The 24050-nt window shown below is 44.8% G+C and overlaps 1 protein-coding gene across 2 annotated transcripts in view; it reads right to left on the reverse strand.

The window, feature by feature from the left end:
• Positions 1–11686: 11686 nt before the first annotated feature.
• ZC3H8 (zinc finger CCCH-type containing 8) overlaps positions 11687–24050 on the reverse strand; it is a 34166-nt gene continuing 21802 nt past the window's right edge. The window contains exons 8-10 of one of the 2 annotated variants that reach the window (XM_084900255.1): positions 23550–23657; positions 22129–22180; positions 11687–13764 (exon numbers count right to left, since the gene is read on the reverse strand). In XM_084900255.1, the coding sequence (XP_084756381.1) occupies positions 22151–22180; positions 23550–23657 (138 nt within the window). In that variant the 3' untranslated portion in view covers positions 11687–13764; positions 22129–22150. Of the gene's footprint in view, positions 13765–22128; positions 22181–23549; positions 23660–24050 lie in introns of both variants that reach the window. The other variant, XM_084900254.1, reaches the window with a different exon arrangement.

Consider the following 24050-nt stretch of genomic DNA (forward strand, 5'->3'; position numbering starts at 1 on the left):
TTAATTCCTTTTGAGAAATCGTATCTCAAAACACAGTCTGGTGTTCTAACGGAGTACGTACGTAAGCCTTTTGCTTCTCACTGCCACCTGGCCCGCCCCTGAACACGAGCTGGCCCTGTTCCTCTTCCCGCCCAGGCACAGCGACTAAGATGAGTGACTGAGGGAGAACACACGGGCGAATGTGGGATTGCTCCCTCCGGGGAAATCCGGGCTGGCCAAATACCCGCCTGTGGGGAGGGTAAGAAGGTGCTTGAATCCCATTGATCCCAGGGCGGGAGGTCCTGCAGTGACTGGCTAGGCCGGGGCGGGGGTGGGAGACACCATTCAGGTTAAAACTTAGAAGTTGGCTGAGCCGTGAGGAGGTTTCAGTATCCAAATACGTGTTCATCTAGGTGAGATTCACCTCAGGTGCGTTATTTAAAAACACTTTGTGTTTGCCTTGATGTAAGATGGAACCAGAGGATGTGTGTTGCCAGGTGAGTGGTGCAGCCCACATCAGGATGTTTCTGGGACACTATCCTTATCTTAATTTGTCAGACAAAGAGTGAGTGATGTTTTTCTCCTCCCATGGATTTAGCTGTCATCTCTGCCACAGCAGAACCAGGGCCTGCAAATCTGCTTTCCAGGTTGTTACGAGACTATTGAAACTTATCCAAGCCTTGTATTTCCAAGCGGTGCTGTGACAGATCAGAAGCCTGCCTGTCACCCAGTCCCCTGGGCAGAAGGCCAGGTGGGAGAGTCCCAGGGCCTGGCCACATTCCTGAAATTGAGGTGTCCCAGCGGTGTGCTCCCGCTCCTTGCCGGGGCAGGGCGGCTCCGGGTGAGGGGCGTGGAGGCTGTCCAGGACGGGTGCCCCACCTGCACTGTGAGGCGATGACTTGGATGCCACACAGGCCAGTCTAAAGCACCTGAGATCTGCCCTCACAGAACCACATAGCGTGCCGGCTGTCGGGCCCTCCTGTGGAGCATGCCTGAGCCTTCTCCGGGGGTAATACCTGATAGAGTTCTCTCTTCTCTCTCACCTCACGTCCCTGTGGAAGCCAACTCTCCTTTGTCCCTTCACAATCTGTGGCAGGCCAGAGTAGCTAACAGTTACAGCATTAACTTGTACCCTTGCCAAGAGGCATCGGCTCCTGGTATTTGGCAGTGGGGTTTTCAAACTTTGTATTGTGCATAGTTGCAAACACATACAGAAGCAGAGAGACTAGTGTAATAAGCCCATGTCGGAATCACCAGCCTCAGTGATTAACACACGGTCAGTCTCTCCCATCTCTACTCTCACCTCACCAATGGTGATTCTAAAACAGATCCTGGACATCACTCGTAGCATTTCATCTGTAAATGTTCCAGCATGTATTTCTAAACCCTACGTACTTTTTAAAAAGCACAACTTCAATTCCAATCATACCTAAAAATTAGCAATAATTCCTTAATACCTTCAAATATTTCTGAATGGTCCATGACTTTCTGTTTATTTGAATTGGGTCCATGATCTATAATTTGTTGATATGCCCCTTTAGTCTCCGTTCATCTGTACTTCTTAGCATATGTTTGGAGAAACTGGAGGCTTATTAGAAGACAGTGGACGGGGTTATTTGTCCTGTAGAATTTCTCACAGTCTGTGTTTTCTCAGATGCATCTCTGTTATGTCTTTTACTGTGTTCCTCTGTCCTCTCTGTTTTTTTATATATCAACTAGAGGCCTGGTGCATGAATACATGCACGGGTGGGGTCCCTTAGCCTGGCCAGTGATCGGGGCTGATCAGGCAGTGTCACCCAGTCCCAATCGGAGCCTCGGGGCTGGCCAGCAAGGTGACCGGCTAGGGCATTTTCATAGCACTCACCCCTGGTGGCACAGGTGACCCTCTGTGACTTCAAGAGGTTGGCTGGCAATGGGCAGTTAGTTGTGGGAGCGCACTGACCACAAGGGGGCAGCTCCTGCATTGAGTGTCTGTGGTCAACCAGTCATAATGGTCCATTAGGCTTTTTTATATGTAGATGTTTATAGAGAGAGGGTTAATCAGGATCCCGTTAGGTTTAGTTTTGCAAGATTACTTTCAGTGGGTGCTATAGAATCTCTTATTGACTCTTCTTTTCTGATGTTAGCAGCCATTGATACTTATTAACAGGTCCGTGGCTCCATTAGGCATTGCAAATGATATTCTGGTGCTGTTGTTTCCTCTTTGTTTATTAGCTGGCACATTTGTAAAGAGAAACCTCTTTTCATCATTTATTCTGTTATCCTGAGTTTTAGTCTGTATAGGGCAGGCAGGAAAATTCCTTGACTGTTTCTTCTTTATCAGTGTCCTAGGTGGACAGAGTGAGAAGTGTTTTGTGTGCTGAGTAGGTGATAAACTCGTGGCTTAAACAGAGCTGATGTAGTTTCAGTGCACTGCAGTTTCAGTCTTCCTGTTGCTCAGATGGTGCTGCTCTGGCTTGGGAACTGCTTCAAGTTGGCTGATTCCTTGTGACACAACCCTGGTGGTCTTTGATAGATTGTAGTGATCTTGACAAGATGTTTCAAGCTCATCTAGTATATTCTGTGCCACAGCCCTGAAGCCATCCATCTCCCCTGGGACTCTGGTTCCTTTCAGTGGGTAATGATAATTAGAGCTCAAACTCTGGTGCTAGGAGTGCTCAGTGGTAGTGGTTTGGTCATTGTTTCTTGGTTTTGTGGACAGAACTAGGAAATATGTGCTCTTAGGTTTTTGTCTTTTTAAGAGAAAAACACTACATGAGTTTATATTGGTATTCCCAATTCAACTCAAGACTGTAGTGTTTTTAATGTAACTTCATTGACCTGCTTTTTTCCCCCCTCTCATAAAAAAAAAAAAAAAAAAAAAAAAAAAAAAAAAAAAAAAACCTTCTCAAAATTACCAAGATAATTACACATTGTCTTAAATCCTTAGAATGACAATGCCAAGTTTTCTTTTGCAAGTCTTACTGTCCTGGGGTCTGTGCCGTTAGGATGTACAGTCAAGTTACTGTTTTAAAATAACTCAGAACAGTTCCTCTCTCTGTGGTTATAACCCAAATTTGAATTAGGGTTATGGTTATTCACTTGGGCTTGCTTAAATTTTAAGACTGCGTTTTAATTTTAATTTTTTTATAATTAGGTAAACTATTTACATGGTTCCAAAGTCAAATCCACAACATGCGCTGTATGCAGAGAAGTCTGTATTTTATATTGCCTCCTTCCTATTATCCTTTTCTGCCATAGATAATCAATATCTTTTCCCATTTTACCCCTCCTTTTAAAACACTGTAAGCAGGTGGTGAAGGATAGCATGCTGTTTTAACTTTCCTTGGTCCTGCTTTTCCCCTTAACAGTATATATGGAGTATATTAACACTCCATAGAACCAGCCAGAACGTTCTATAAAGTGCTCTGTTATAAGGACAATGTTTATCCAACCAGCCTCCCTTGATTGACATTTGGGTTTGTTTCCAGTCCTTTCATATTAAAAATACTGCAGCAATGTGCATTTGTCTTTTTGTATTTTTGCATTTGTATCTCTGGGGCCAGTTTTTCCTCCATAAGAATTCTATTCTACTTTCTCTCCCTAACAACAATGCGTGAGGTTCACGTACCTGAATCAAATCAGGCCCAGGGCGTCCCTGGCTCTCACATCTGCACAAAGCTCCCCCCAGAAGGACAGAGAGCCTGAGTGGAGGGCTGCTCCACAGCCAGCCAGCCTGCCCGCCCACTCGCACTGGACTCCTGAGTGGCGGTCAACAGCCACCAGGAAGCGAGGAGATGAGCCACGGATCACTGGCTCCCCAGAATGAAAAGTTAGCTAGGTTTTTGGATAACTTTTAAAAATCATCTTATTTTCTTGTTCTTTAAATTGAATTTTAAAAATGTGTTTTTATTGATTTTAAAGAAAGAGGGAAGGGGAGAGAGAAACATCAACCGGCTGCCTCCTACACACCTCCTATTGGGGAGTGAGCCTGCCACCCAGGCATGTATCCTGACCAGGAATCAAACTGCAACCTTTTGGTACACGGCATGGCACTCAACCAACTGAGCCACACCCCAGCCAGGGCAAAACAAACTCATCTTCTTTTCAAAGTGTACCACCTCCAACACAAGCAAACAAAAAGGAAAATACACTTAAAACAAAATACCACTGCAGAGTCACAGTGAACTTGATGAGTTTGTGGGGATCTGAGCATGTGCCCGGGAGAGACGTGACATCACACTCAGTGGTCACATTCCACCCGCCACCGCCTCAGCCCTTACCCAGCTCACACGGCAGAAGTGAAATGTAGGCTTTTGTTTCATAAACGGCATGAAAATCTGCAGGTTTTTATAAACGGCATGAAAATTCCTGAATGTCTCCTATGTTCCAGGTTTAGGATATAATGGGTGGATATAGTTGTTTAGGATATCATGGGTGGACTGACAGGGACCCTGACCTCACAGAGCTTACATTTCTGCAAATGAGAAGATAATGAGCATGTAAATAAGAAAGACTTGTGATTTCAGGGAGGGGTGAGTGCTATGAAAATGAAAGCAGCAAATGATGGCGGGACACACACACGCGGGGAATGTGTGCAGCTCGACCATCCATGTTGCCCAGATGTTGCAAACACTGTCATCGTGTGTAGTGACAGTTAGACCCCGGCTCCTGGTGTTTGGCTTGTGACTCGTAACTTGGAGTGTGGGAATGCAGTGGGCTATACGGAGGCCCAGGGCGACCACAGTGGGTCCATGTGCGCAAAGCAAAGGCAGCTTCATGGAGACACAACGTTGCTGACTTGGAAAAGGAGGGAAAGGAGGCCCTGGGGGACCTGCAGGGACAGAGCCTCGTTTTTAATTTGGTTATTGCTGCTGCTATATAATATCCCCAGACTTAGCAGCTTAATACAGTCATTTTATGCTCATGGACTCTATGCACCAGGAACTCGATGGAGCACAGGAAGATGCTTCACACTTGCTCCACAACAACTGCTGGGAACCCTCAGCGGCGAACACTCCTGGCCGGGGGCCAGCTGACCTGAGGGTCGTGCACACACTTGCCTGTTGGCCTGGGTGGGGAACTTGCAGACAGGGCAAACGGACCCCTTCCTTGGGCTCTCCACATGGTTAGCTTTCTCAGAGCCTGGTGGCTGCAGAGGGTGGCATTTCTGCCGTGACAGCTCAGGATTCCCAGGGTGAGTGTCCCGAAAACAAGGTAGAATCTGCATAGCTTCTGACCACCCAAGAAGTCACAGAGGGTCACCTGTGCCACACTCTGCTGGTCGAAGAAGTCATAAGCCTCAATGAGTCAAAGGAAGTGGGCATGGGCCCGTGAGTCCTTGCTGAGTTGGGTTGAGTTGAATTGAGATGTTTCAAAGGGCCACTGTGTGAGGGGCCCTGTATCCCATAAAATCTCACTTCCTGTGCTTTCCCAGAAACTCTGTGTCCTTTCCTCTGTGCTCAAGCTCTGTGGGTGCTCTGTCCAGACAGACAGTCCTGCCATGGACAGGGTTTGTACTCAAGTTGGGGTACCTTTGTCAACAGTGAAAACAATCAAAGCTCAATGGGCTATAAGCTCACCATGGTCAGAGGTCAGAGGAAAGAGATCACTGGCAGGGTTGACACCAATGCCTGGAGAAGTTGGCCCTTCAAGGGTTCTGGTTAGAGGAAGTCTCATGGCAAATGCCCACATCTGGGCATCCTCACCCTCACAGGAGGATTTCCAACCAAACCTGGCATCGGCAAAGCCACGGAAATGTCTGCTGACCTGCAGACCAGAGAGTAAGACTTGGTGGAAAGTGGGTTTGCCCTGACCGAGTTTTCTGAATCTGACCACCTTTAAAGGAAGAAGTAGATTGTTGCAATCCCATTCTTTAGCTCCAGGAAGCTCTTTAGACAGACTTTTGAGGGGAAAACAGGCTCTACAGCACGCACACCTGGCTTACCTACCTTGGCAGGAGTACAGCGGCTGAGCAGTGGCCCTTGTATGAAAGCCAGCTGGCCTGCCTTTCACAGTTGCTGAGTCATGTTTCTGTAAAGATTTCTGCGTCGTAAACCCATAAACCCCTGTGTCCTCCCTGTCCATCCACGAGGCTTCATCTCAGGAAGAGAGTGTTCCTCACCTAACCACACTGAGGACACTGCCATGCTGCACACCAGCCTCCTTTCTGCCCCTGGATTCCGCCAAGCTCATCCCACCTTGCTCAGCTCTTCCCTTGGGGTGGCTCAAAGGTCCTCTTCTCGGGCCATCCAGCCACCCTTGCCGATGCCGCTGCCCCCTTGCAGGACCCCCGATCACCTTACCCTGTTTCATTTTCTTTAAAAAACATGTCTCACTATCTGGACTGAATGTGTTTCTTTACCTGGTGCTTTGTGTCTCTCCCCAAATCACGGATGCTGTTGGTTCCCCATCCAGGATCCATGCCCCCTTTCTGCCTTCCAGAAAAGAAGCCTTTCCTCCTTGGTATGGCTGAACGGTGTCTCACCCCAAGTTCCTATGTTGAAGTTCTGACCCCAGGGCCTCAGGATGTGGCTGCACTTGGAGATGGGCCCTTAAAGACCTGAGGCTACAGTGAGCTCATCAGGGGGTCCCAGCTCCAATATGAGTGATGTCCTCATAGAGAGAGATTGGGACACAGACACACACACAGAGGGAGGGCCACGGGGAGGAGGGGCGGGAGGCCAGCCCCCGCAAGCCCAGGAGAGAGGCCGCAGCAGAAATCCACATACTGACTGCTGTCTGGATCTCAGACTTCTGGTGATCACGGTTCTGGAACTGTGAGAAAAGAAAGGTTTGTTGGTTATGCCACCCCGTCTGTGCTACTTGGTTATGGCAGCCCCAGCAAACTCACACACTCCTCATTCCAGCCCGTGTCTTAGGAGAAGGGGACCCCCCACCCTCACCCCTAGGCTCCAAGGCAACCAACGTGCATCACCCTGAGCCAGTGAATGTCAGAGACCAGCCCGAGCAGCAGTGCATGGCGTTCCCTGGGGGCTGCATGTCCAAGGACGGCCCAGGTGGAGGGAACGGGAAGAAATATGCTGGAAGCCAGTTTTTTTTTTGTTGTTGTTGTTGTTTTTTTAATATATTTTATTGATTTTTACAGAGATGAAGGGAGAGAGACAGAGAGCCAGAAACGCCGATGAGAGAGAAACATCGACCAGCCGCCTCCTGCACATCCCCCATCGGGGATGTGCCCGCAGCCAACGTACATGCCCTTGACCAGAATCGAACCTGGGACCCTTCAATTCGCAGACCGACGCTCTGCCACTGAGCCAAGCCGGTTTCGGCTGGAAGCCAGTTTTCTGACAATGAGGAAAGCTGGTGCCTGTAAAGAGAATGCCTCCTGGCAGAAGGCAGAGCCAAGAAAACGGGACTGGAATCTGCTCGAAACCTTGCGCTTCTGGACTTCCTGTTACAGTGGTGACGTGGTTGTGGTGTGAGTGGGTCTGAGATGGAGCCTTGCTATTTGTAGCCAAAGCATCCTGGTCTCACTGGCTGGAGCCCGGCCTTACAAGTGCAGGCATCTCGGTTGCATTGTGGCTGATGCCACCCCAGCACCAGCCTCCTCCCTGGACTGGTGGCTGAAGACCCTAACTTCCTGAGAACCAACGTGAATGCTGCCACCAATTTGGCTTTAATTCAGTTTTAAAGAGCACGGCCCTGAGGCAGTTGGGGAAGGGGATATTAGAAAGGCGAGCGTGAAGAGAATGAGGCCAAGGGCCTCCTTAATAAGCAGATTCTTCATGAGAACCAATGGCAACGTGAAGGACAAACCACAAACAAAACCTGGTGTTCACCGCAGATGTTGGCGAATTTGGCTAAATCTTCCCTGATGTTCCCACTCTGCGCCCGAGGTAGGCCGGCTCTTCTGCCCAGTGGCTGGCCTGGTGGGCTGAGTCCTGGCTAAGAAGGGGCGCTGGTCTCCCAGTCCAGTACAGTGAGTCCTCACTAACATTGTCGTGCGTTCTGCAACTGTAAGTGAACGGACATATAAGTAAGGTGACCAGACATCCTGCTTTTGGCGGGACAGTCCCGATTTTTAACAATTTGTCCCACGTCCCACAGCATTTTAAAAGATTCAAAAAATCTTTTGGAAAGCGGGATGTATAAGGAAACCAGTTTAGTATAAGGAAACCAGTTTCACCACAGGCTGATGGACATAAATGGGAGTCAAGTCCCACAGCATCTCACCGATCTCAGGACCTGCTGTGCTGTGAGCTGTGAGATTGGGGTCCTAGTGGACCTTGCCCCTCAGGTGAAGCCACCCTGTCAGCTCGGGTGCCTGAGGGACGCCAGGAGCTGCTGACCACGATGTGGCCAGAATGAGCGAAAACCATCCTTTGTTGCTTTAAGCCATGGAGGCTTGAGGATTGTTTGTTACTCCAGCATTACTATCCCGAGTGATTCAGGGCAGTAAGAGGGAAAAATGAGAGAGACCCCCTGATGAGGGGGTGGTGAAGTCATGCTGTGGCCTGAGGAGCAGAAGGAACTCAGCTCCCTGTGCCAGCTGTAGAAGACACACACGGAAGCCAGGCGGGGGAGACAGGTTGAGGCAGCCTTCCTCACACAGAGGGAGGGTGGGTCCTAAAGGCAAAGCCGGCTCTGTCCCAGCCTCCTGTCTTGGGAGCAGAATAGGCCTTGTGTTGCTGGCTTAATGGTGTCCTCCAAAAAGATATGGCCAAGTCCTAACACCAGGTGCTTGAAAATAGGTTTTTACAGATGCAATTAGTTAGATAAAAATGAGGTCCTACTAGATTAGGGTGGGGCTTAATCCAATGACTGGCATCTTTAGAAGAAGAGAAAGGTGAAGACGAAGGCAGGGACTGCATTATGCTGCACAGCCGAGAAACGCCAAGGTTTGCCAGGAATCACCAGAAGCCGGAAGGGGCAGGAAGGACCTCCCACACCTTCAGCTGACTTCTGGCCTCCAGACAGGGAAAGATATTTGTGGATTTTAGGCTCCTAATTTGTGGTACTGTTACAACAGCCCCAGGAAACTAAGATGCCCTCTACCCCAGTCTCCCTTCCAGAACATCTGTTGAGAGTCATTCTCCATCCGGGAACATGGACACCGCCAGCTGCCTAGCACACATCTGGCCCAAAGCCCCGGCCACAGCCCTGGGGCCCATTGTCAGCACTCTGCACTCTGTACCAGTGTGCTGGCGGCTGCCTTGGCCAGGGCACCTCCCAGGGAGTGCAGCGTCACTGGGACCCTCCGGAGGCTGATTTTCAAACATGGTGGCTGTTTTTCTTTTTTGAAAGAGAAGCTGGCTAACTTTATAACAAGTGATGAGATCCTTCTACTTGTTCCAGCAGTCACTGCTGAGACCAAGGGCCTATCAGCTTGTTTCATAAAGATTCACTGACTGTGGGATAAGGAAGGATTAGCCCAGAGGACAGGATTAGCCCAGAGGACTGGGATTAGCCCAGGGGACTGGGGACAGGATGGGAGCCACTCCCCGCTCAGGCTCTGCAGGGCCCAGATTCCCACTGTGCTCCCCTCACCCTCTCTGTACAGCTTTTCAGAGGCTTCCCCAGGACTCATCCACCTGTAAACCGCACCTTTCAGAGCACTGGTGTCACAAATGACTAAACATGAACATCTGACCCGTGCTCCCTCAGAAACACAAGACCACTCACTCTGCTAGTTACTCTCTAGTTGACACAACCTGACCCACCCCTGCCAAGACCCTCCGTGACTTCCTCTAGTCTCAAAAGCTCCATGATTCTTCCCCCAAGGCCTTTCTGCTGAGATGTCCCAGGACTGAGATGCCACCTCTCTTTTGCTGCAGGAAGCGATGAACCTGGCTCTGTTGACTGCAGGTGGGGTCCAACTCCCAGCTCGAGCAACCAGCAGTCTCCGCTATGGTACCTGGGCCCGTGGTTGTGTGGTGGGCAACTGTGAGGTGTGTACTAGGTAATTGGTGAGGGGACCACTTAAGAGTCCCAGGTTTGGAAATGAGAAAGGAGGAGGGCTTGCTAGAGAGAACTGTGCAAAGCCTTGAAGGACACCTCACACACCTGAATGTCAGAGGGAGGCGTCTATGCACCAGCTGTGCACAGGGATCCACAGCTGCTTACTCACATTCTCATTTTCTCTCACTTCCTCTCAGTTCTCTCCTTTTGTTTGTTAATCCTCACATGAGGATATTTTTCCATGGATTTTTTTAGAGAGAGTGGTAGGGAGTGGGGAGAGACTGAGAGAGAGAAACATCAATGTGAGAGAGACCCGTCAATTGGTTGCCTCCTGCAGGTGCCCTAACCTAGGGTCAGGATTGAGCCTGTAACCGAGGGACATGCTCTTGGTCGGAATCAAACCTGAGAGTTTTCAGTCTGTGGGCCGACGCTCTAACCACTGCCCATCCGGCTAGGGCTCTCAGTTCTCTCTTACCTCTTCTCCTTTGCTTCCACTCATGGCTGGGGAATTCTTGAATTACTTGAGCAGAATGACACACATTCCCACATGTGCTGTTTCCTTGTTTGGCCTCTACCACTGCAAGACCTCAGCATTAAAAAATCCTTTTCATTCCTTCACCTGAGGCCCACCATTTTTCAAATGGTTGGAGGGAAAGAGCAGCTCCCCTGTAATACTGAGCACCTGAATGATTTCATGACTACCGAGTGAGGGCCTGTCATGTACTCCATCCTCACAGGGACGCAGCCTTGAACAAGACAGAATGTCCTTGTGCTGCTTCCAGACCATGAGGGAGGGCAATGTGAGACGGGGGTGTAGGGCTGCTGAGCCCAGGAGAGGGAGGGAGGGGGTCCTTGCCTGATGCTCACGACAGTTGCCTGACAGCAGAGGACGTGGGTGAGGTCTAAAGGCCCACAGGCGACTGGGCTGTGGGCGCCGGCTGTCCTGAACCCCCATTTCCTAATCCTGTGCCTTGGCCCTGCTAATTTGTGGGTGGGCCAGGAGGCCCCGTCACGGTCCAGAATGTAGCCCCACTCAGCCTCCTTACAGGGACGGTGTTCTTGCAGCAATGTCACCGGGCACCAGCAGTGTCTTCCTGGCTATTTCCCGGGTCTCCCCATTCCTCCCAGGTTCCCCCTTCCCTGTCTTGCCTTTTGGCCCAGCTGGAAGGTCCCGCACATCCCTCTTTGCAATTCAAGGTCCCTTTCCCCCTTTCCTTTTCCTGGTACAAATCTAGCTGTAGGAAGCGTCCCAAAGAACACAGGGCCTGCAGAACTGCTGGCAGCCGGAGCTGTGGGCCGGGAGGTGGGCCTCGGCCTCATCACCTCCCAGCTCCCGAGAACACAGAACCCTTCACGGCAGCACAAGGACAGGCATTCAGCCCCGGAGACAATCAGGAATTCACTGGGACCAGGTTCGCCTCCGTCGTGGACTGAAATGGCTGTTTTATGTGCGTTTGGCTGAAATAAGGGGCACTTCTGTTGACTCGGGTTTACCTAACTGAGTTCAGCTGCGCGGGGAAGTTTAGGTTGGCGCCCAGTCTGCAGGCGCACGGAAAGCTGAAAGGAGCTGGTGTGTCAGCAGCCCTGGGGCTGAATCACAAATTTGTTCAGGAAGTCCAAGATTAAAGTCCAGTTTATATTATTATATAACAGAGATGCCCGCCAAGCAACATATCCAGGCAAATAAATTTGAAACATTTTTTAATACAGCTGGCATACAAAACTCATTTAAGACTTATGTGAATGATAAATAAGGCCACTTCTGTGGAACCTCTTAAGGAAGGTAGTTTACAAGTTTGGAGCCGAGTGAATGTCCCAAAACCCCGGAGCGAGGAGCATCCTGCCAGGAGGATGAGCCCCGCCAGCAGGCAGGAAGGGGCCGTGAGAGAAAGGACCCAAGGGCACCCATCCATCTCCCTGCCAGCCACAAGCAAAGGTCTCTGAAGTGCAGATATAAATTTAAAAAGAAGGTATTGTGATGTCAAACAATACTTAGAGTGAGCCAGGTTTCCACTTCTGGGCCAGTGACAGAGGATCTCTGAAAATGCACTTCACAAATCACGAGAGAACGCTGGCAAAACCTGCTAAAGCCATTTTTTCAGAACTCTGGAAATTAAGTTCAAACAGATGAATTCAAAGAGAATTTACTCAAGAAAAACAGCTGAGTTGTAGTAAATGCCTGGTGGCCGTGACTTGCCCCAATCTCACCCTCCTCCCCAGCTCACAACCATAGGAACTGTCAAACCAGCACCCTGGGGTCCCCCGTGAGTGAAACAGGTTTGGAGCTCCTCAAAACCCCTGAACATTTGCTCTTTAAAAATTCCTCACCTCAAGGTATTTTTCCTTTGATTTTTTTTTTTTTTTTTTTGAGAGGGTGGAAAGGGAGAGACAGAAACATCCAAGTGAGAGAGACACATCCATTGGTAGCCTCCCGCAGATATGTGCCCTTGACCAGGAATCGAACCTCGACCCTCGACCTTCAGTGCCTGGGCTGATACTTAACACTGAGCCACTCGGCCAGGTCTCAGTCACTTTTGATCTATATGACAGTTCACAAGAAGCTATGTTCTCAAGGCATCTTCATCTGGCCAGACTGTCGCAATTAAAAACCTTCTGGGCTCCTTTGGGAAATGGCTGATTCGAAGGCTGAGGTGGGAGCGTACAAATGAGCCTGGAGCACTCCTGGCCAGTCCATTCGGTAGCTGGCAGAATTCGGTGAATCCTGGTGGCTGAAGACTGAAGTTCCCTGGCTCTCACAGCACGGCAGCTCCCAGGCCGGCAGGACCTCCCTCTGCTTTTCGGCTTTGATTTCAGGAGGTGCAAGTGTCTTTTAAGGGTTCATCTGATCAGTTGAGACCCACCCAGGAACACCTCCTTTTTCTTAAACTCAAAACCAACTGACCCAAGACCTTAATTATATCCAAGGTAAAACTGCTTCCTCTTTATCTGTATCGTAACTGAGTCCTGGGAGTGAAATCCCTCACACTCACAACAACGCCCACTCGGAGGAGGTTCCAGTGGCCAGGCAAGGAGTCTTGGGAGCCAACTTAGAATTCTTCCTCAGCCTGGCCAGGTGGCTCAGTTGGTTGGGGCATCATCCTGCTACCCCAAGGTTGCAGGTCTGGTCCCCAGTCAGGGCACATACAAGAACCAACCAATGAATGTGTAAATAACTGGGACAACAAATCGTTGGTTCTCTCTCTCCCTCCCCCTACCTCTCTAAAAAAAAGTATCAGTCAATCAATCAAGAATTCTGCCTACACAAAGGGGAAGAGACAGAAACCACTTTTTCATTAAAAACCTCTTTGTTTACATAATTTATTAATTCAAAATAAATTTTATAACAAATTTTATTTCACAGTAAACTTTTGACTATATACATGTACAACTTCAGTTTAAAATTATATTCAAATCTAAACATGTCATGAACCTAACAAGAGCCACCATTATTCATGTATCAATAAAAATAAACTGACAATACAGTGAGGTGTGACATTATATCAACTAAAAAAGACACTCCAACCTTAGAGATGTTAACTACAAAAACGTACCTCAGAATAACATATAATAATAACATGTTTATTTCCCCCACATTTTTAAATAATGTAAAGGAGGGCTGCACATCTCACAGGAACCAACCCCACCTTGAGGTGAGCTGAGCAGCTTGTCCCTCCCTATTCAACATGCACCTTCTCTCCTTTCAGCCCTCTTAAATGGGCCCTTTCCTTGCCGGTGTCACGTTCCCGCCTTTCTCACACCGGCTTCCTGCTGTGTGCGGTCAACAGGAGCCGAGGAGACTTCGGTGAAGAGAGCTGAGCAGAAAGGTGGACTCAGACGAGGAATGTCGGTTTGATTCTTGGCTCACATTTATCATCTTGCCTTTGGCTGCAGATAAAAGAGAACTCAAGTCAAAATGGCTCAAACAGTAAAAAATAAAGATAAAAAATTGTGTATATATTATATAATTTCACATGGTATGTATAACATGCAGGCTGAAGGTCGGCTTTCCTCGCTCAGGCTGGTGAATTCCATGGCTCAGCTATAGAGGACCCAGCTTCTTCCCAGGTTTCTCCTGTCAACCTCGGCTGGTTTGCTAGCTCCCCTTGAAGTCCTGAGACAGGTGCTTCCGCTCTGGGTGTCACATTCAAGGCAAGGTCTAGCCTCTTCCTGAGTATCTCAAGAGATGATCACTTTCCCAGAAGTGTACCAGAGGAGCTGCATCCCTATTTCAAGCCTAAACCAACTGCTGGCAAAAAGAGTGGCACTTCTAATATTTGTTGAGGCCAGTGTTTTTCAACCTTGGCCGTGCTTCAGAATCACCTGGAAACTACTGAAAATCTCATGTCCGGACCCAGCCCCAACCCCAGATCAGAATTTCTGGGAGTGGGCTCCAGGCACCATATGTTTTACAGAGCTTCCTAGGTGATCCCACTGTGACATCAATGTGGAAATCACAACTCTAGACCCTTGTGGCTACACCCTAAGGGTTCGGGCCAGCAGGGTCCATCCTGCACAACGCACGACCAGCCATGGACGAGGGAGGGACATCTCAGCGAAACTGGAATTCTGTTAGGAAGGGGAGCACACATGCATGATACACAGCTAAGAACAGGAGCCAGGTGACCTTCTTACAGACATGGTTTCCTCATCTGTAAATAGCAAAATTGGATTTCACTACCACAATCCCTGTGACAGGTATTAAGGAGGACTTCATATGTATGGTCCTAGCATTCCTTCAGCAGGTGCTTATCCTGAGATACTCTGATCCCATTGAACCCCAGTGTGGGGTCAGTGCTTCTAACCAGCAATCTGAGCTCCTATTACTCAGACCAGATCACCCAATCACAGCATTCTGACCTCTACAAGCAATTTTGTAAGAAATCCATAACCATAACCCCCCAATGGTTATGCTTATCAGAAACTAGTCAGTGAACCGAGACAACTGTGCAGGAAGTCAGGAAACCTAGGAAGTCAGGGACAAGTCACTTAACATCTCTGGTTGCAATTCCTCTAGTTCTGCAACTGGATCAAGTCAAAACATCAAAAAGCTACACACTTGGCTTATCTTACAAAATGACAAAAGTTGAGTTTTACTGTTGTGGCATTTAGTGAGTGACCACAAAAAATGTGTATGAAACCTGTCACACAGGATCTTAGAAATGAAACTGCTGTCCATTCCATAATGAAGACTTACATTAAGAACTGTTTTATGAAATTATAATTACAAGAAGTTTTTCACCCTACCTTTCCGATAATAAAAGATAAATAGATAAACTATTCATCCTCTTTGTTTTGGCTCTAAAGAAGAGCAGATATAAATTTAATTCAGCCATGATAACCATGCTGGCCACATATGTGTAAATACATATACAGCTTTTCCCTCACAGCTTTCTTACTTATATTTCCTCTAGTCCTCATTCTTTAACCAACTATGGTTTCATTATATGTATGCTTGTTTGGAGCTGCAGGGGTCAGTGAGATTTAGTTCCCAGGAGGAAACCGAGGGGAGCAGAGTGGAGCAAAGGGCAGCAGGAACTAGAGCTCAGTAGGCTTAGATGGCCAGACTACAAAGAACAAGCAGATCCCGACTTAGGGCATTACACAGTGGAGGTGCAGCTGAAGTAGTGCAATGGGAAATCTGCCCTCTAAGGAAAAGGAAGTGGAATGAGGCAGATCGGATGGAAAGGGCTGCAATAACACAACCATGAAAAGCTAAAAATTATGTGATGGTCAAATGAATATTCAAAATATATGCAAGGGTAAAAAATATGGTAATAGATGGAGATTTATCATTGGGTGTTAAACACACAATGCAATATAGAGATGATGTATTATAGGGATGTACACATGAAACCTGTATCATTTTATTAACCAATGTCACCTCAATAAATTTAGTTTAAAAATAATAAAAGTATTAGAAAAAAAGTTTTAAATAACGTAAGTTTTCTGTAATACAAACAAATAAATAAATGCAAACAAATTTCCAGTTGCAATGCAGAATCTGAAACCACATCAAGGAATGATCTACACTGTTACATGAAAATACATTAGTCTGTATTGCAGGTTGGATGGGTGTTTTGCCCATGCATAATTTTGTAATGTCATGTATTGTTTATTTGGAAAATGTTAGTTTATTAATTTATGCAGATCTTTCAAAGGTTCTACTATATAGTATTTTAATAATCACATTCTTTAATATTACCAACCAACTTCACCAAAAGAATGTTTAAATACAGAAAAGTTTTCAAAAGCTTAGAGGCAGATAAAATGTTCTGAAATTGTCCTTTGTACTCAAAAGACAGAATTTCACCATTGAAAACAAATATTTTCAGTTGTTTTCCTTGAAGTGACAGGGTCACTCCATTCATTTGTGGAAAAGTGCCTGCCAAACCACCACATCTGAAGAAACCAGTTGGCCCCCACAGTTGTTCTTTGAAGTAGAGAGTATTCATAAAGACATGCAGTTGATTCAGCTTGAACTCAGATAATAGCACGAGTGCTCTTCCTCAAAATACCACTTAGTGTGTAAATGTAAATACGTGATAATATCTTTCCACTTTGCTAGACATGATAATGAAAGACGAGCACTCAAGATCTGAAGTTTAATAGCATGAATACTTTTTACTGCCTCATCAAGGGCATTCATAAATGAAACTGGCGCCTAATGCAGATGTTTCCAGAGAACCTTCTTTAATTGAAACTAGACATTTCTAATGGAAATGCCTCTGCTGTTTGCCCATTAAGTACAATGCTGACTTTCTTACTAAGTGTAACATTATATCATGTTAAGAAAACATCCATCCGATGATCTCATATGTAGAAAATTTACTTAAAGATTCCACAGAAAAGTTAGAATAAACAAATTCAACGAAACAGTAGAATACACAGTCAACAAAAAAATATCTGTAACATTTCTATACAATGACGGTAAACAATTTGAAAAGGAAATTAAGAAGATAATTCCATTTACTATCTCAAGAGAATTAAAATACTTATTAACTTGACGAAAAGGGAAAAAGCTATACAGTGAAAATTCTGAAACATTGCTGAAGAAATTTAAAGAAGAAATAAATAAATGGAAAGACTCCCGTGTCCATTAATTAAAACACCTAGTATTATTAAGTTGTCAATACTATATAGTGACCTACAGATTCAATGCAATCCCTACCAAAATCACAATGCCTTTTTTTTTTTTTTTTTTTTTTACAGAGAGAGAGAAATCCACCCTAAAATTTGTATGAAATCTTAAGGGGTCCCAATTAACCAAAACAAAGTTGAAAAAGAACAAAGACCAATGGAATAGAATATAGAGCCTAAAAATAAACTTTAATATATTCCAACAAGAAGCCAAGATAATTCAATGAGGAAAGAACAGCACTTTCAACAAATGGTGCTGGGAAAACTGGATATCCATTTGCAAAACAATGAGATTTGGCCATTTCCTAATATCATATACAAAATTAACAAAAAATGGATCAAAGACCTAAACATAAGAGCTAGAGCTACAAAACTCTTACAAGAAAGCATAGGATAAAAGCTTAATGACACTGGATTGATAGTGATTTCTTAAATATGACACCAAAGGCACAAATAGAAAAAACAAACAAATTGGTCTTCATAAAAATTTTAAAATCTTATGCATCCAAGAGCACTATCAACAGAGTGAAGAGGCAACTCACAGAATGGGAGAAAATATTTGCAAATGATATACTGTCTATCATGTGATTAATATCCAGAACATAGAGAATTCCTAAAACTTAACTATAAAAATAAAAACCCAATTCAAAAATGGGCAAAAAACTTTAAGACATTTCTCTGAAGAAGATAAACACATGGCCCATAAGCACATGAAAAGATGCTCAACATCACTGATCATTAAGGAAATGCAATTCAAAACTACAAGATATTACCTCACCAAAAAAATAAACAACAACAACAAAGGTGTGGATGTGGAGAAAACAGAATCCTGTGTACTCTTGCTGGGAATGTAAATTGGTAGAGCTGATGACAAAACAGTATGGTTGTTCCTCAAAAAATTAAAAATAGAATTAGCATATGATCTAGCAATTCTACTTCTGGGTATATATTCAGAATTGAAAATATGGTTTCAAAAAGATATTTGTATATCCATGTCCATAACAGCATTATTCACAATAGTTAAAACATGAAAGCAACTCAAGTGACCATCAACAGATGAATGAATAAAATGTGGTATATACATACAATGGTATATTATTCAGCCTTACCATTAAATAAAATAAATGATTAGCTGCACTTCTTCCTTTCTCCCTATAGCCAGAGCCACACTCTTTTTCATATAATATAGCAGTTCCTCCAGCACAGAAAGTATAAAAAAAAGAATGTACTTCCTATTCCTTGACTTTGGGCTTGGACATGTGACTGACTTTGGCCAATGGTTGTATATAAATGTGATGCAAACAAGACCTCTTGAGCTGCTAGGAAAAAAAAGTGCCCAGCCAGCCTACAGGTCCCAGAAAGACAAACGTGGGGCAGAGCCATCTCAATGGACCTGCTACATAAGTACAGCCTACCCAATGATCTGCAACTATAGGAAAAAGAAATTTTTATTTTTACCCGGGATGGAGAGTTTGTGGTACTTTGTTAAACATCATTATTGTGGCAAATGTTGACTGATATAATTTCAGTTCAAGGAATCTACACTAATAAAGGAGAAAGATGCAAATTTGCCATACCTCTGTGACGCCCACCAGCCAATCAAGAGTATGTAAATTAACCCAACAAAGATGAAGGGTTAATTTGCATACACAGGTGCCAAGCGGCTTGGGTCCCAGGAACATCCTCAGGACTCAGACCGGGGACACAAAATGGCAAAAGAATAGATGGACGGGTTCTGAGCCTTGTCCCAAAGCAGAAAGAGAGAGCAGCTAAGGGTCACGCTGGGAGTGTTTGTTAGAAGCTAAGGGATAGGCGAACTCCAGGAGAAGGTGGAGGACTGCTGATCAGGGTGCCCCTGACAGGGAAGCACCCATGGAGGGGCTGGGTCCCCTCCCGGAGCTACCTACGGGCTTGGACGGGGAAATCTCACCATTTTTAAAGGAAAAGTGGATCTTGTTAGAGGCCTGAATATCCACAGCCGCAGCGACCACCGAGCAGCTGTGAGCCCCAGAACGCCGGTCCTAGGTGGTGTGAACACTTGGACTCAAAGGAGCCTCCACCGCAGGACTCAGACCGCTCTATGGCTGAATGCCATATGTAGGTTCTGAGCAGCCGAAGTCCCAGAACGCTCCTGGCCAGGAGTGGCCTATGGGCGCCGGCACCAAGTGGTCCCCAGGACAAGCAGCCTGGGGCGCCAAGCACAAACAGGCTCAGGGCAGGGCAGGGCGCTTGCATATGTGCCACTCAAAGTGGCCTAGGTCCACACCCCCCAGCCTGGCAGACATAGCGAACGCAGGGCTACCCCAGTGTGTGCCTCTAGCCCAGTGAACACAACACAGGAGATCCTCTGCACATGGGCTGCAGAAGAAACACCTTTTTTCTTTTTTTAATTTGTTTTATTGATTTTTTTACACAGAAGATAAGAGAAGGATAGACTATCAGAAACATTGATGAGAGAGAAACATCGATCAGTTGCCTCCTGCACATTCCCCACTGGGATGTGCCCCATCCAAGGTACATGCCCTTAACAGGAATCAAACCTGGGACCCTTCAGTCTGCAGGCTGATACTCTATCCACTGAACCAAACCAGTTCGAGCATAAACACCTTTTCTGATTGCTCATTGGCTAAGCTCCCTGCATGCCCCCACTTGCAGTGTTCTTGGTAACTTGGGTTATAAGAATCCAAGAAGGTGGTCTAGGGTTTTCCCACCACACTCCTGGAGGAGAAAACAAAGGTCCACTGCTGGAGGGGCTAAGAAATGTCATATCCTGCCCTAGCCTGTTTTGCTCAGTGGATAGAGCCTCGGTCTGCTGACCACAGGATCCAGGTTCGATTCTGATCAAGGGCATGTTCCTAGGTTATAGGCTCCTCCCTGGCCAGGCCCAGGTCAGGGCTCATGCAGGAGGCAACCAATCAAAGTGTCCCTCTCACACTGATGTTTATCTCTGTTTTTCCCTCTCTCTCTTTTCCATACTCTCTAAAAATCAATGGAAACATATCCTCAGGTGAGGAAAAAAAAGGAAAGGAAGGAAAGGAAGGGAAGGGAAGGGAAGGGAAGGGAAGGGAAGGGAGGGAGGGAGGGAGGGAGGGAGGGAGGGAGGGAGGGAGGGAGGGAGGGAGGGAGGAAAGGAAGAAAGGTAAGGAAGGAAGGAAGGAAGAAAAAGGAAGAAAAAGAAAGAAAGAAAGAAAGAAAGAAAGAAAGAAAGAAAGAAAGAAAGAAAGAAAGAAAGAAAGAGAAAGAAAGAAAGAAAGAAAGAAAGAAAGAAAGAAAGAAAGAAAGAAAGAAAGAAAGAAAGAAAGAAAGAAAAGAAAAGAAAGAAAGAGTCATATCCTATGAAAGACACATCTTGAAAATGCCTAAAGAAAGTTGTCATTTTTTTCATGGTGAAGGGACTAGAGTCTGTGTTGATAAAAACACTTTGGCGGCTGCGGTGGCTGGCAGTGGCTGTAGCCGTGGAGTGATGGGGCTGGCCTTTCCCTGATCAGCCCAGTTGCCTCCCGCAGAGGGAGCCAGCCTGCAGCAGAGGCCTTACTGACCTAAGCTGTCAGTAGGTCGTCTCCTGAGGGCTCCTAGTCTGTGAGAGGGGACAGACTGGGCTAAGGGACCTACCCAAGTGCACGAATTTCATGCCCTGGGCCTCTAGTTAAAATATAAAGGTAAAAAGTAAAACTTTAAAAAATATTAAATTATTTTAAATCTTCATGATTGAGAAGAAGTATTTCTTAAATAAGATACAAAACACAAAACATACCATAAGAAAAAAATTGCCAAAATAAGTTATTCTGCTCATTGAGATACCTCAAAAAAAAAGTGAAAAGACAGCCCACAAAATGGAAAAAGACCTGCCATACATACCTCACAAAGGATTATACCAGGAATATATAAAACCAATTTATAAAGGACAATCAGGCCAATAAGCAAAAGACATTAACAGCCATTCCACCAAAGGAGACACTCAAACACCAGTAAAAATCAGAAATAATGTAAACTTCATGAAAATAGAGCTATGGGCCCTAGCCAGTTTGGCCCAGTGGAGAGAGCATCAGCCTGGGGACTGAAGGGGCCTGGTTTAAATATGGTCAAGGACATATGCCTGGGTGGCAGGTTCAATCCCCAGTAGGGAGCATGCAGGAAGCAGCTGATCAATGATTCTCTCTCATCATTGATGTTCTATCTTTCTCTCCTTTTCCCTTCCTCTCTGAAATCAATAAAAAATATATTAAAAATAAGTACATAAAATAAAGCTATGGACACCATTTCCCCACCTACTAAATTGGTTAAAAAAAAAAAGTAAAGTCTTAATAAAACAAAGTATTGTTGGCAAGTGGATCAATAGTTCTTTAACAATTGGTGAGAGTACAAACTGTTACAAGCACTTTACAGAAGATTGGTATCATCTTAAATATTAAGATGATGCAACAATTCTATTCCTTAGTATACACCCAGGATTACTCACACATTTTTATATCATGATACATGAACATGATTATTTGTAATAACAGTTTGCATTTAAAAAACTGAAAATAACTTTAGTGCCCTTCAATAGAAAAACTAAATAAACTATAACATATTCAATGACTGAAATACTATGTAGGAGTAAAGTGAATGAATGACAGTTGCATGCGTCTACATAAATCTTGGAAGGATAATATTGAGTGAAATAGCAAGTTACCATTTAATACAGAGGATGATAATATTTAAATAAAACCCAAACACAAGCACAACTAAATATACTATTTAGTGAACCATGTACCTTTGGTAGATTTATAAAGAAACAGAGGAGGAAAATAAAAATATAAAACATAGTGACAAACCCAGAGAAGGAAGCAGGTCCATGGAGACCCATAATATACAGTGTAATACTCTTTAACAGCCGATTTCTATTACATTTTAAAAATAAAATATATTTCAATAAACACTGCCTTTATAATTTTTCAAACTGTGCATACATTTTTGGGGGACATATGTACCAAATATTTTACAATTTTTTTAGTGGAGGAGGAATGAGAAAATTACTTCTATTTGAGAAAAAGTCCTGTTTCCATGCCAATTTCTAGAGATGCTTTAGGGAAAAAAAAGAAAAAAAAATGTATTAAATCCTAATTTTACCTTATTTTTATGTTTTTCATCTTCATGATGACTTCCTTTCAGTATCTAAAACCTAATATGAAAAAAAAAAAATCATTTTATGCATATCACATATATCATACTTGTAATTTTTCTCATGATCCAATAATATTCATCCTAGTATTCATCTAATATTGACTGTAAGAGAAACTGAAAAACAAATTTTACATATCATTTTTCCATACGTATTTCATACTAATAAGCAAACAAATATTTGTTATGACTTCTAACTCTAGAGTAACACTTCAGATTTTACAACCTAAAAATATCTAGAAACTAGAGGCCTGGTGCACAAAATTTGTGCACGGGGTTGGGGGTTGTCCCTCAGCTCAGCCTGCATCCTCTCCAGTCAGGGATCCCTCTCACAATCCAGAATTACTGGCTCCTAACTGCTCACCTGCCTGCCTGCCTGATGCCCCTAACTGCTCCTCTGCCAACCTGATGGCCCTAATTGCTCTCTCCTGCCAGCCTAATCCCCCAACTGCTCTCTCCTCCTGGCCTGATCCCCCTAACTGCTCCCCCTTGCCAGCCTGATCCCCCTAACTGCCTAACTGCTCTCCCTTGCCAGCCTGATCGTCCTAACTGCCTATTTGCTCTCCCCTCCTGGCATGATTCCCCTAACTGCCTACCTGCTCTCCCTTCCTCTCCGTGTCCTTCAGATACCTGATGCAGGCAAGCTGAGAGCTCCCTGCCACAGCCCACCCCCATCCTGATTGGTTATTAATGATGGTGTCCCAGCTGATTTGCATATTCCTCTATTATTAGTATAGATAAGCTCCTGTGAATTTCTAACATGTGCATGTGCTCAGAACAACTCCTGTCACAATATGGTATGGCTTGGTTTTAAAATAATTTTTTATTTTCACGTATATGTCAATTTAATTTTACAGACTTGCTCCAAATAACACATGGGAAATTATAGAATATAAATGATAGAATATTATTTTTCAATTATCCTTTCTCACAGACTGAAAGAATATTTAAAGAAAAGGCTTGAAATAGCTAAATATTCTGTGATATGACTCTAAAATGTTTATCAACCAATCAATGATTCTTAACTTTCCTTCCAAGAGTGTAATAGGAATACCTTTCTCCTATTTGCTGCTTCCTTTTTTAGCTTAGCTATTAACATTTCTAATTTGCATTCAAGGTTCTAAGAATACTCAAATTTATAATAGCAATGAGTGTAAATTTTCCTGTAAGCTATAAGGACAAATATAAAACTGAATAATACTCTAAGCTGAAGTAAATTCTTATATCATTAGTCCTTAATATAAGTCCTTAGCCATTTGCTAAGCTATGAGGCATGTTACTTCAAGAACAATAGCTTTTCAAATTTTCACCCTTAGTTGAAACATATTCTTTAAAAAACAACAACAAAAGATGACTAAAACTGTACTTACTTTAGCCAACAGTTCCTGTGTTTCAGCAGTGAGAGGAGCATGGGAAAACTTGCAGCTCTCGCCCTGATAGCATTTTGCTCCTGTGTGGTAAAACTTGCAAGGATATTCATGTATCCCAAATGTTAAGGAAGAGAACAATCTTAATTCAACAAAATCATTTTGTTATTCACTTAATGACTTTATTTTTCCTACTTAAAGAACCTTCTGACTAGCAGAAATATCAAATTCCCATATAAAATTCCCCATTTAAGACAATGAATTATTAGTTGGGCTACATGGAAAAAAATCTAACTTTAGGATGATTATATAAATCAAGTTTATTAGCTATCACAGGACATTTTCTGCTTCATATCCACTCTTCTAATAGACAATGGATACTTTTCATTGATATAAGAAAGAGGTGTGGCTGTAGCCTGTTAGCTCAATTGGTTACAGCATCATCCTGATACCCAAGGTTACGGGTTTGATCCCACTAGAGCACATACACGAATCAACCCGTGA

This window comes from Pipistrellus hanaki, assembly GCF_964339955.1.
Source record: "Pipistrellus hanaki genome assembly, chromosome: 12".
In the NCBI taxonomy this organism is placed as follows: Eukaryota; Metazoa; Chordata; class Mammalia; order Chiroptera; family Vespertilionidae; genus Pipistrellus; species Pipistrellus hanaki.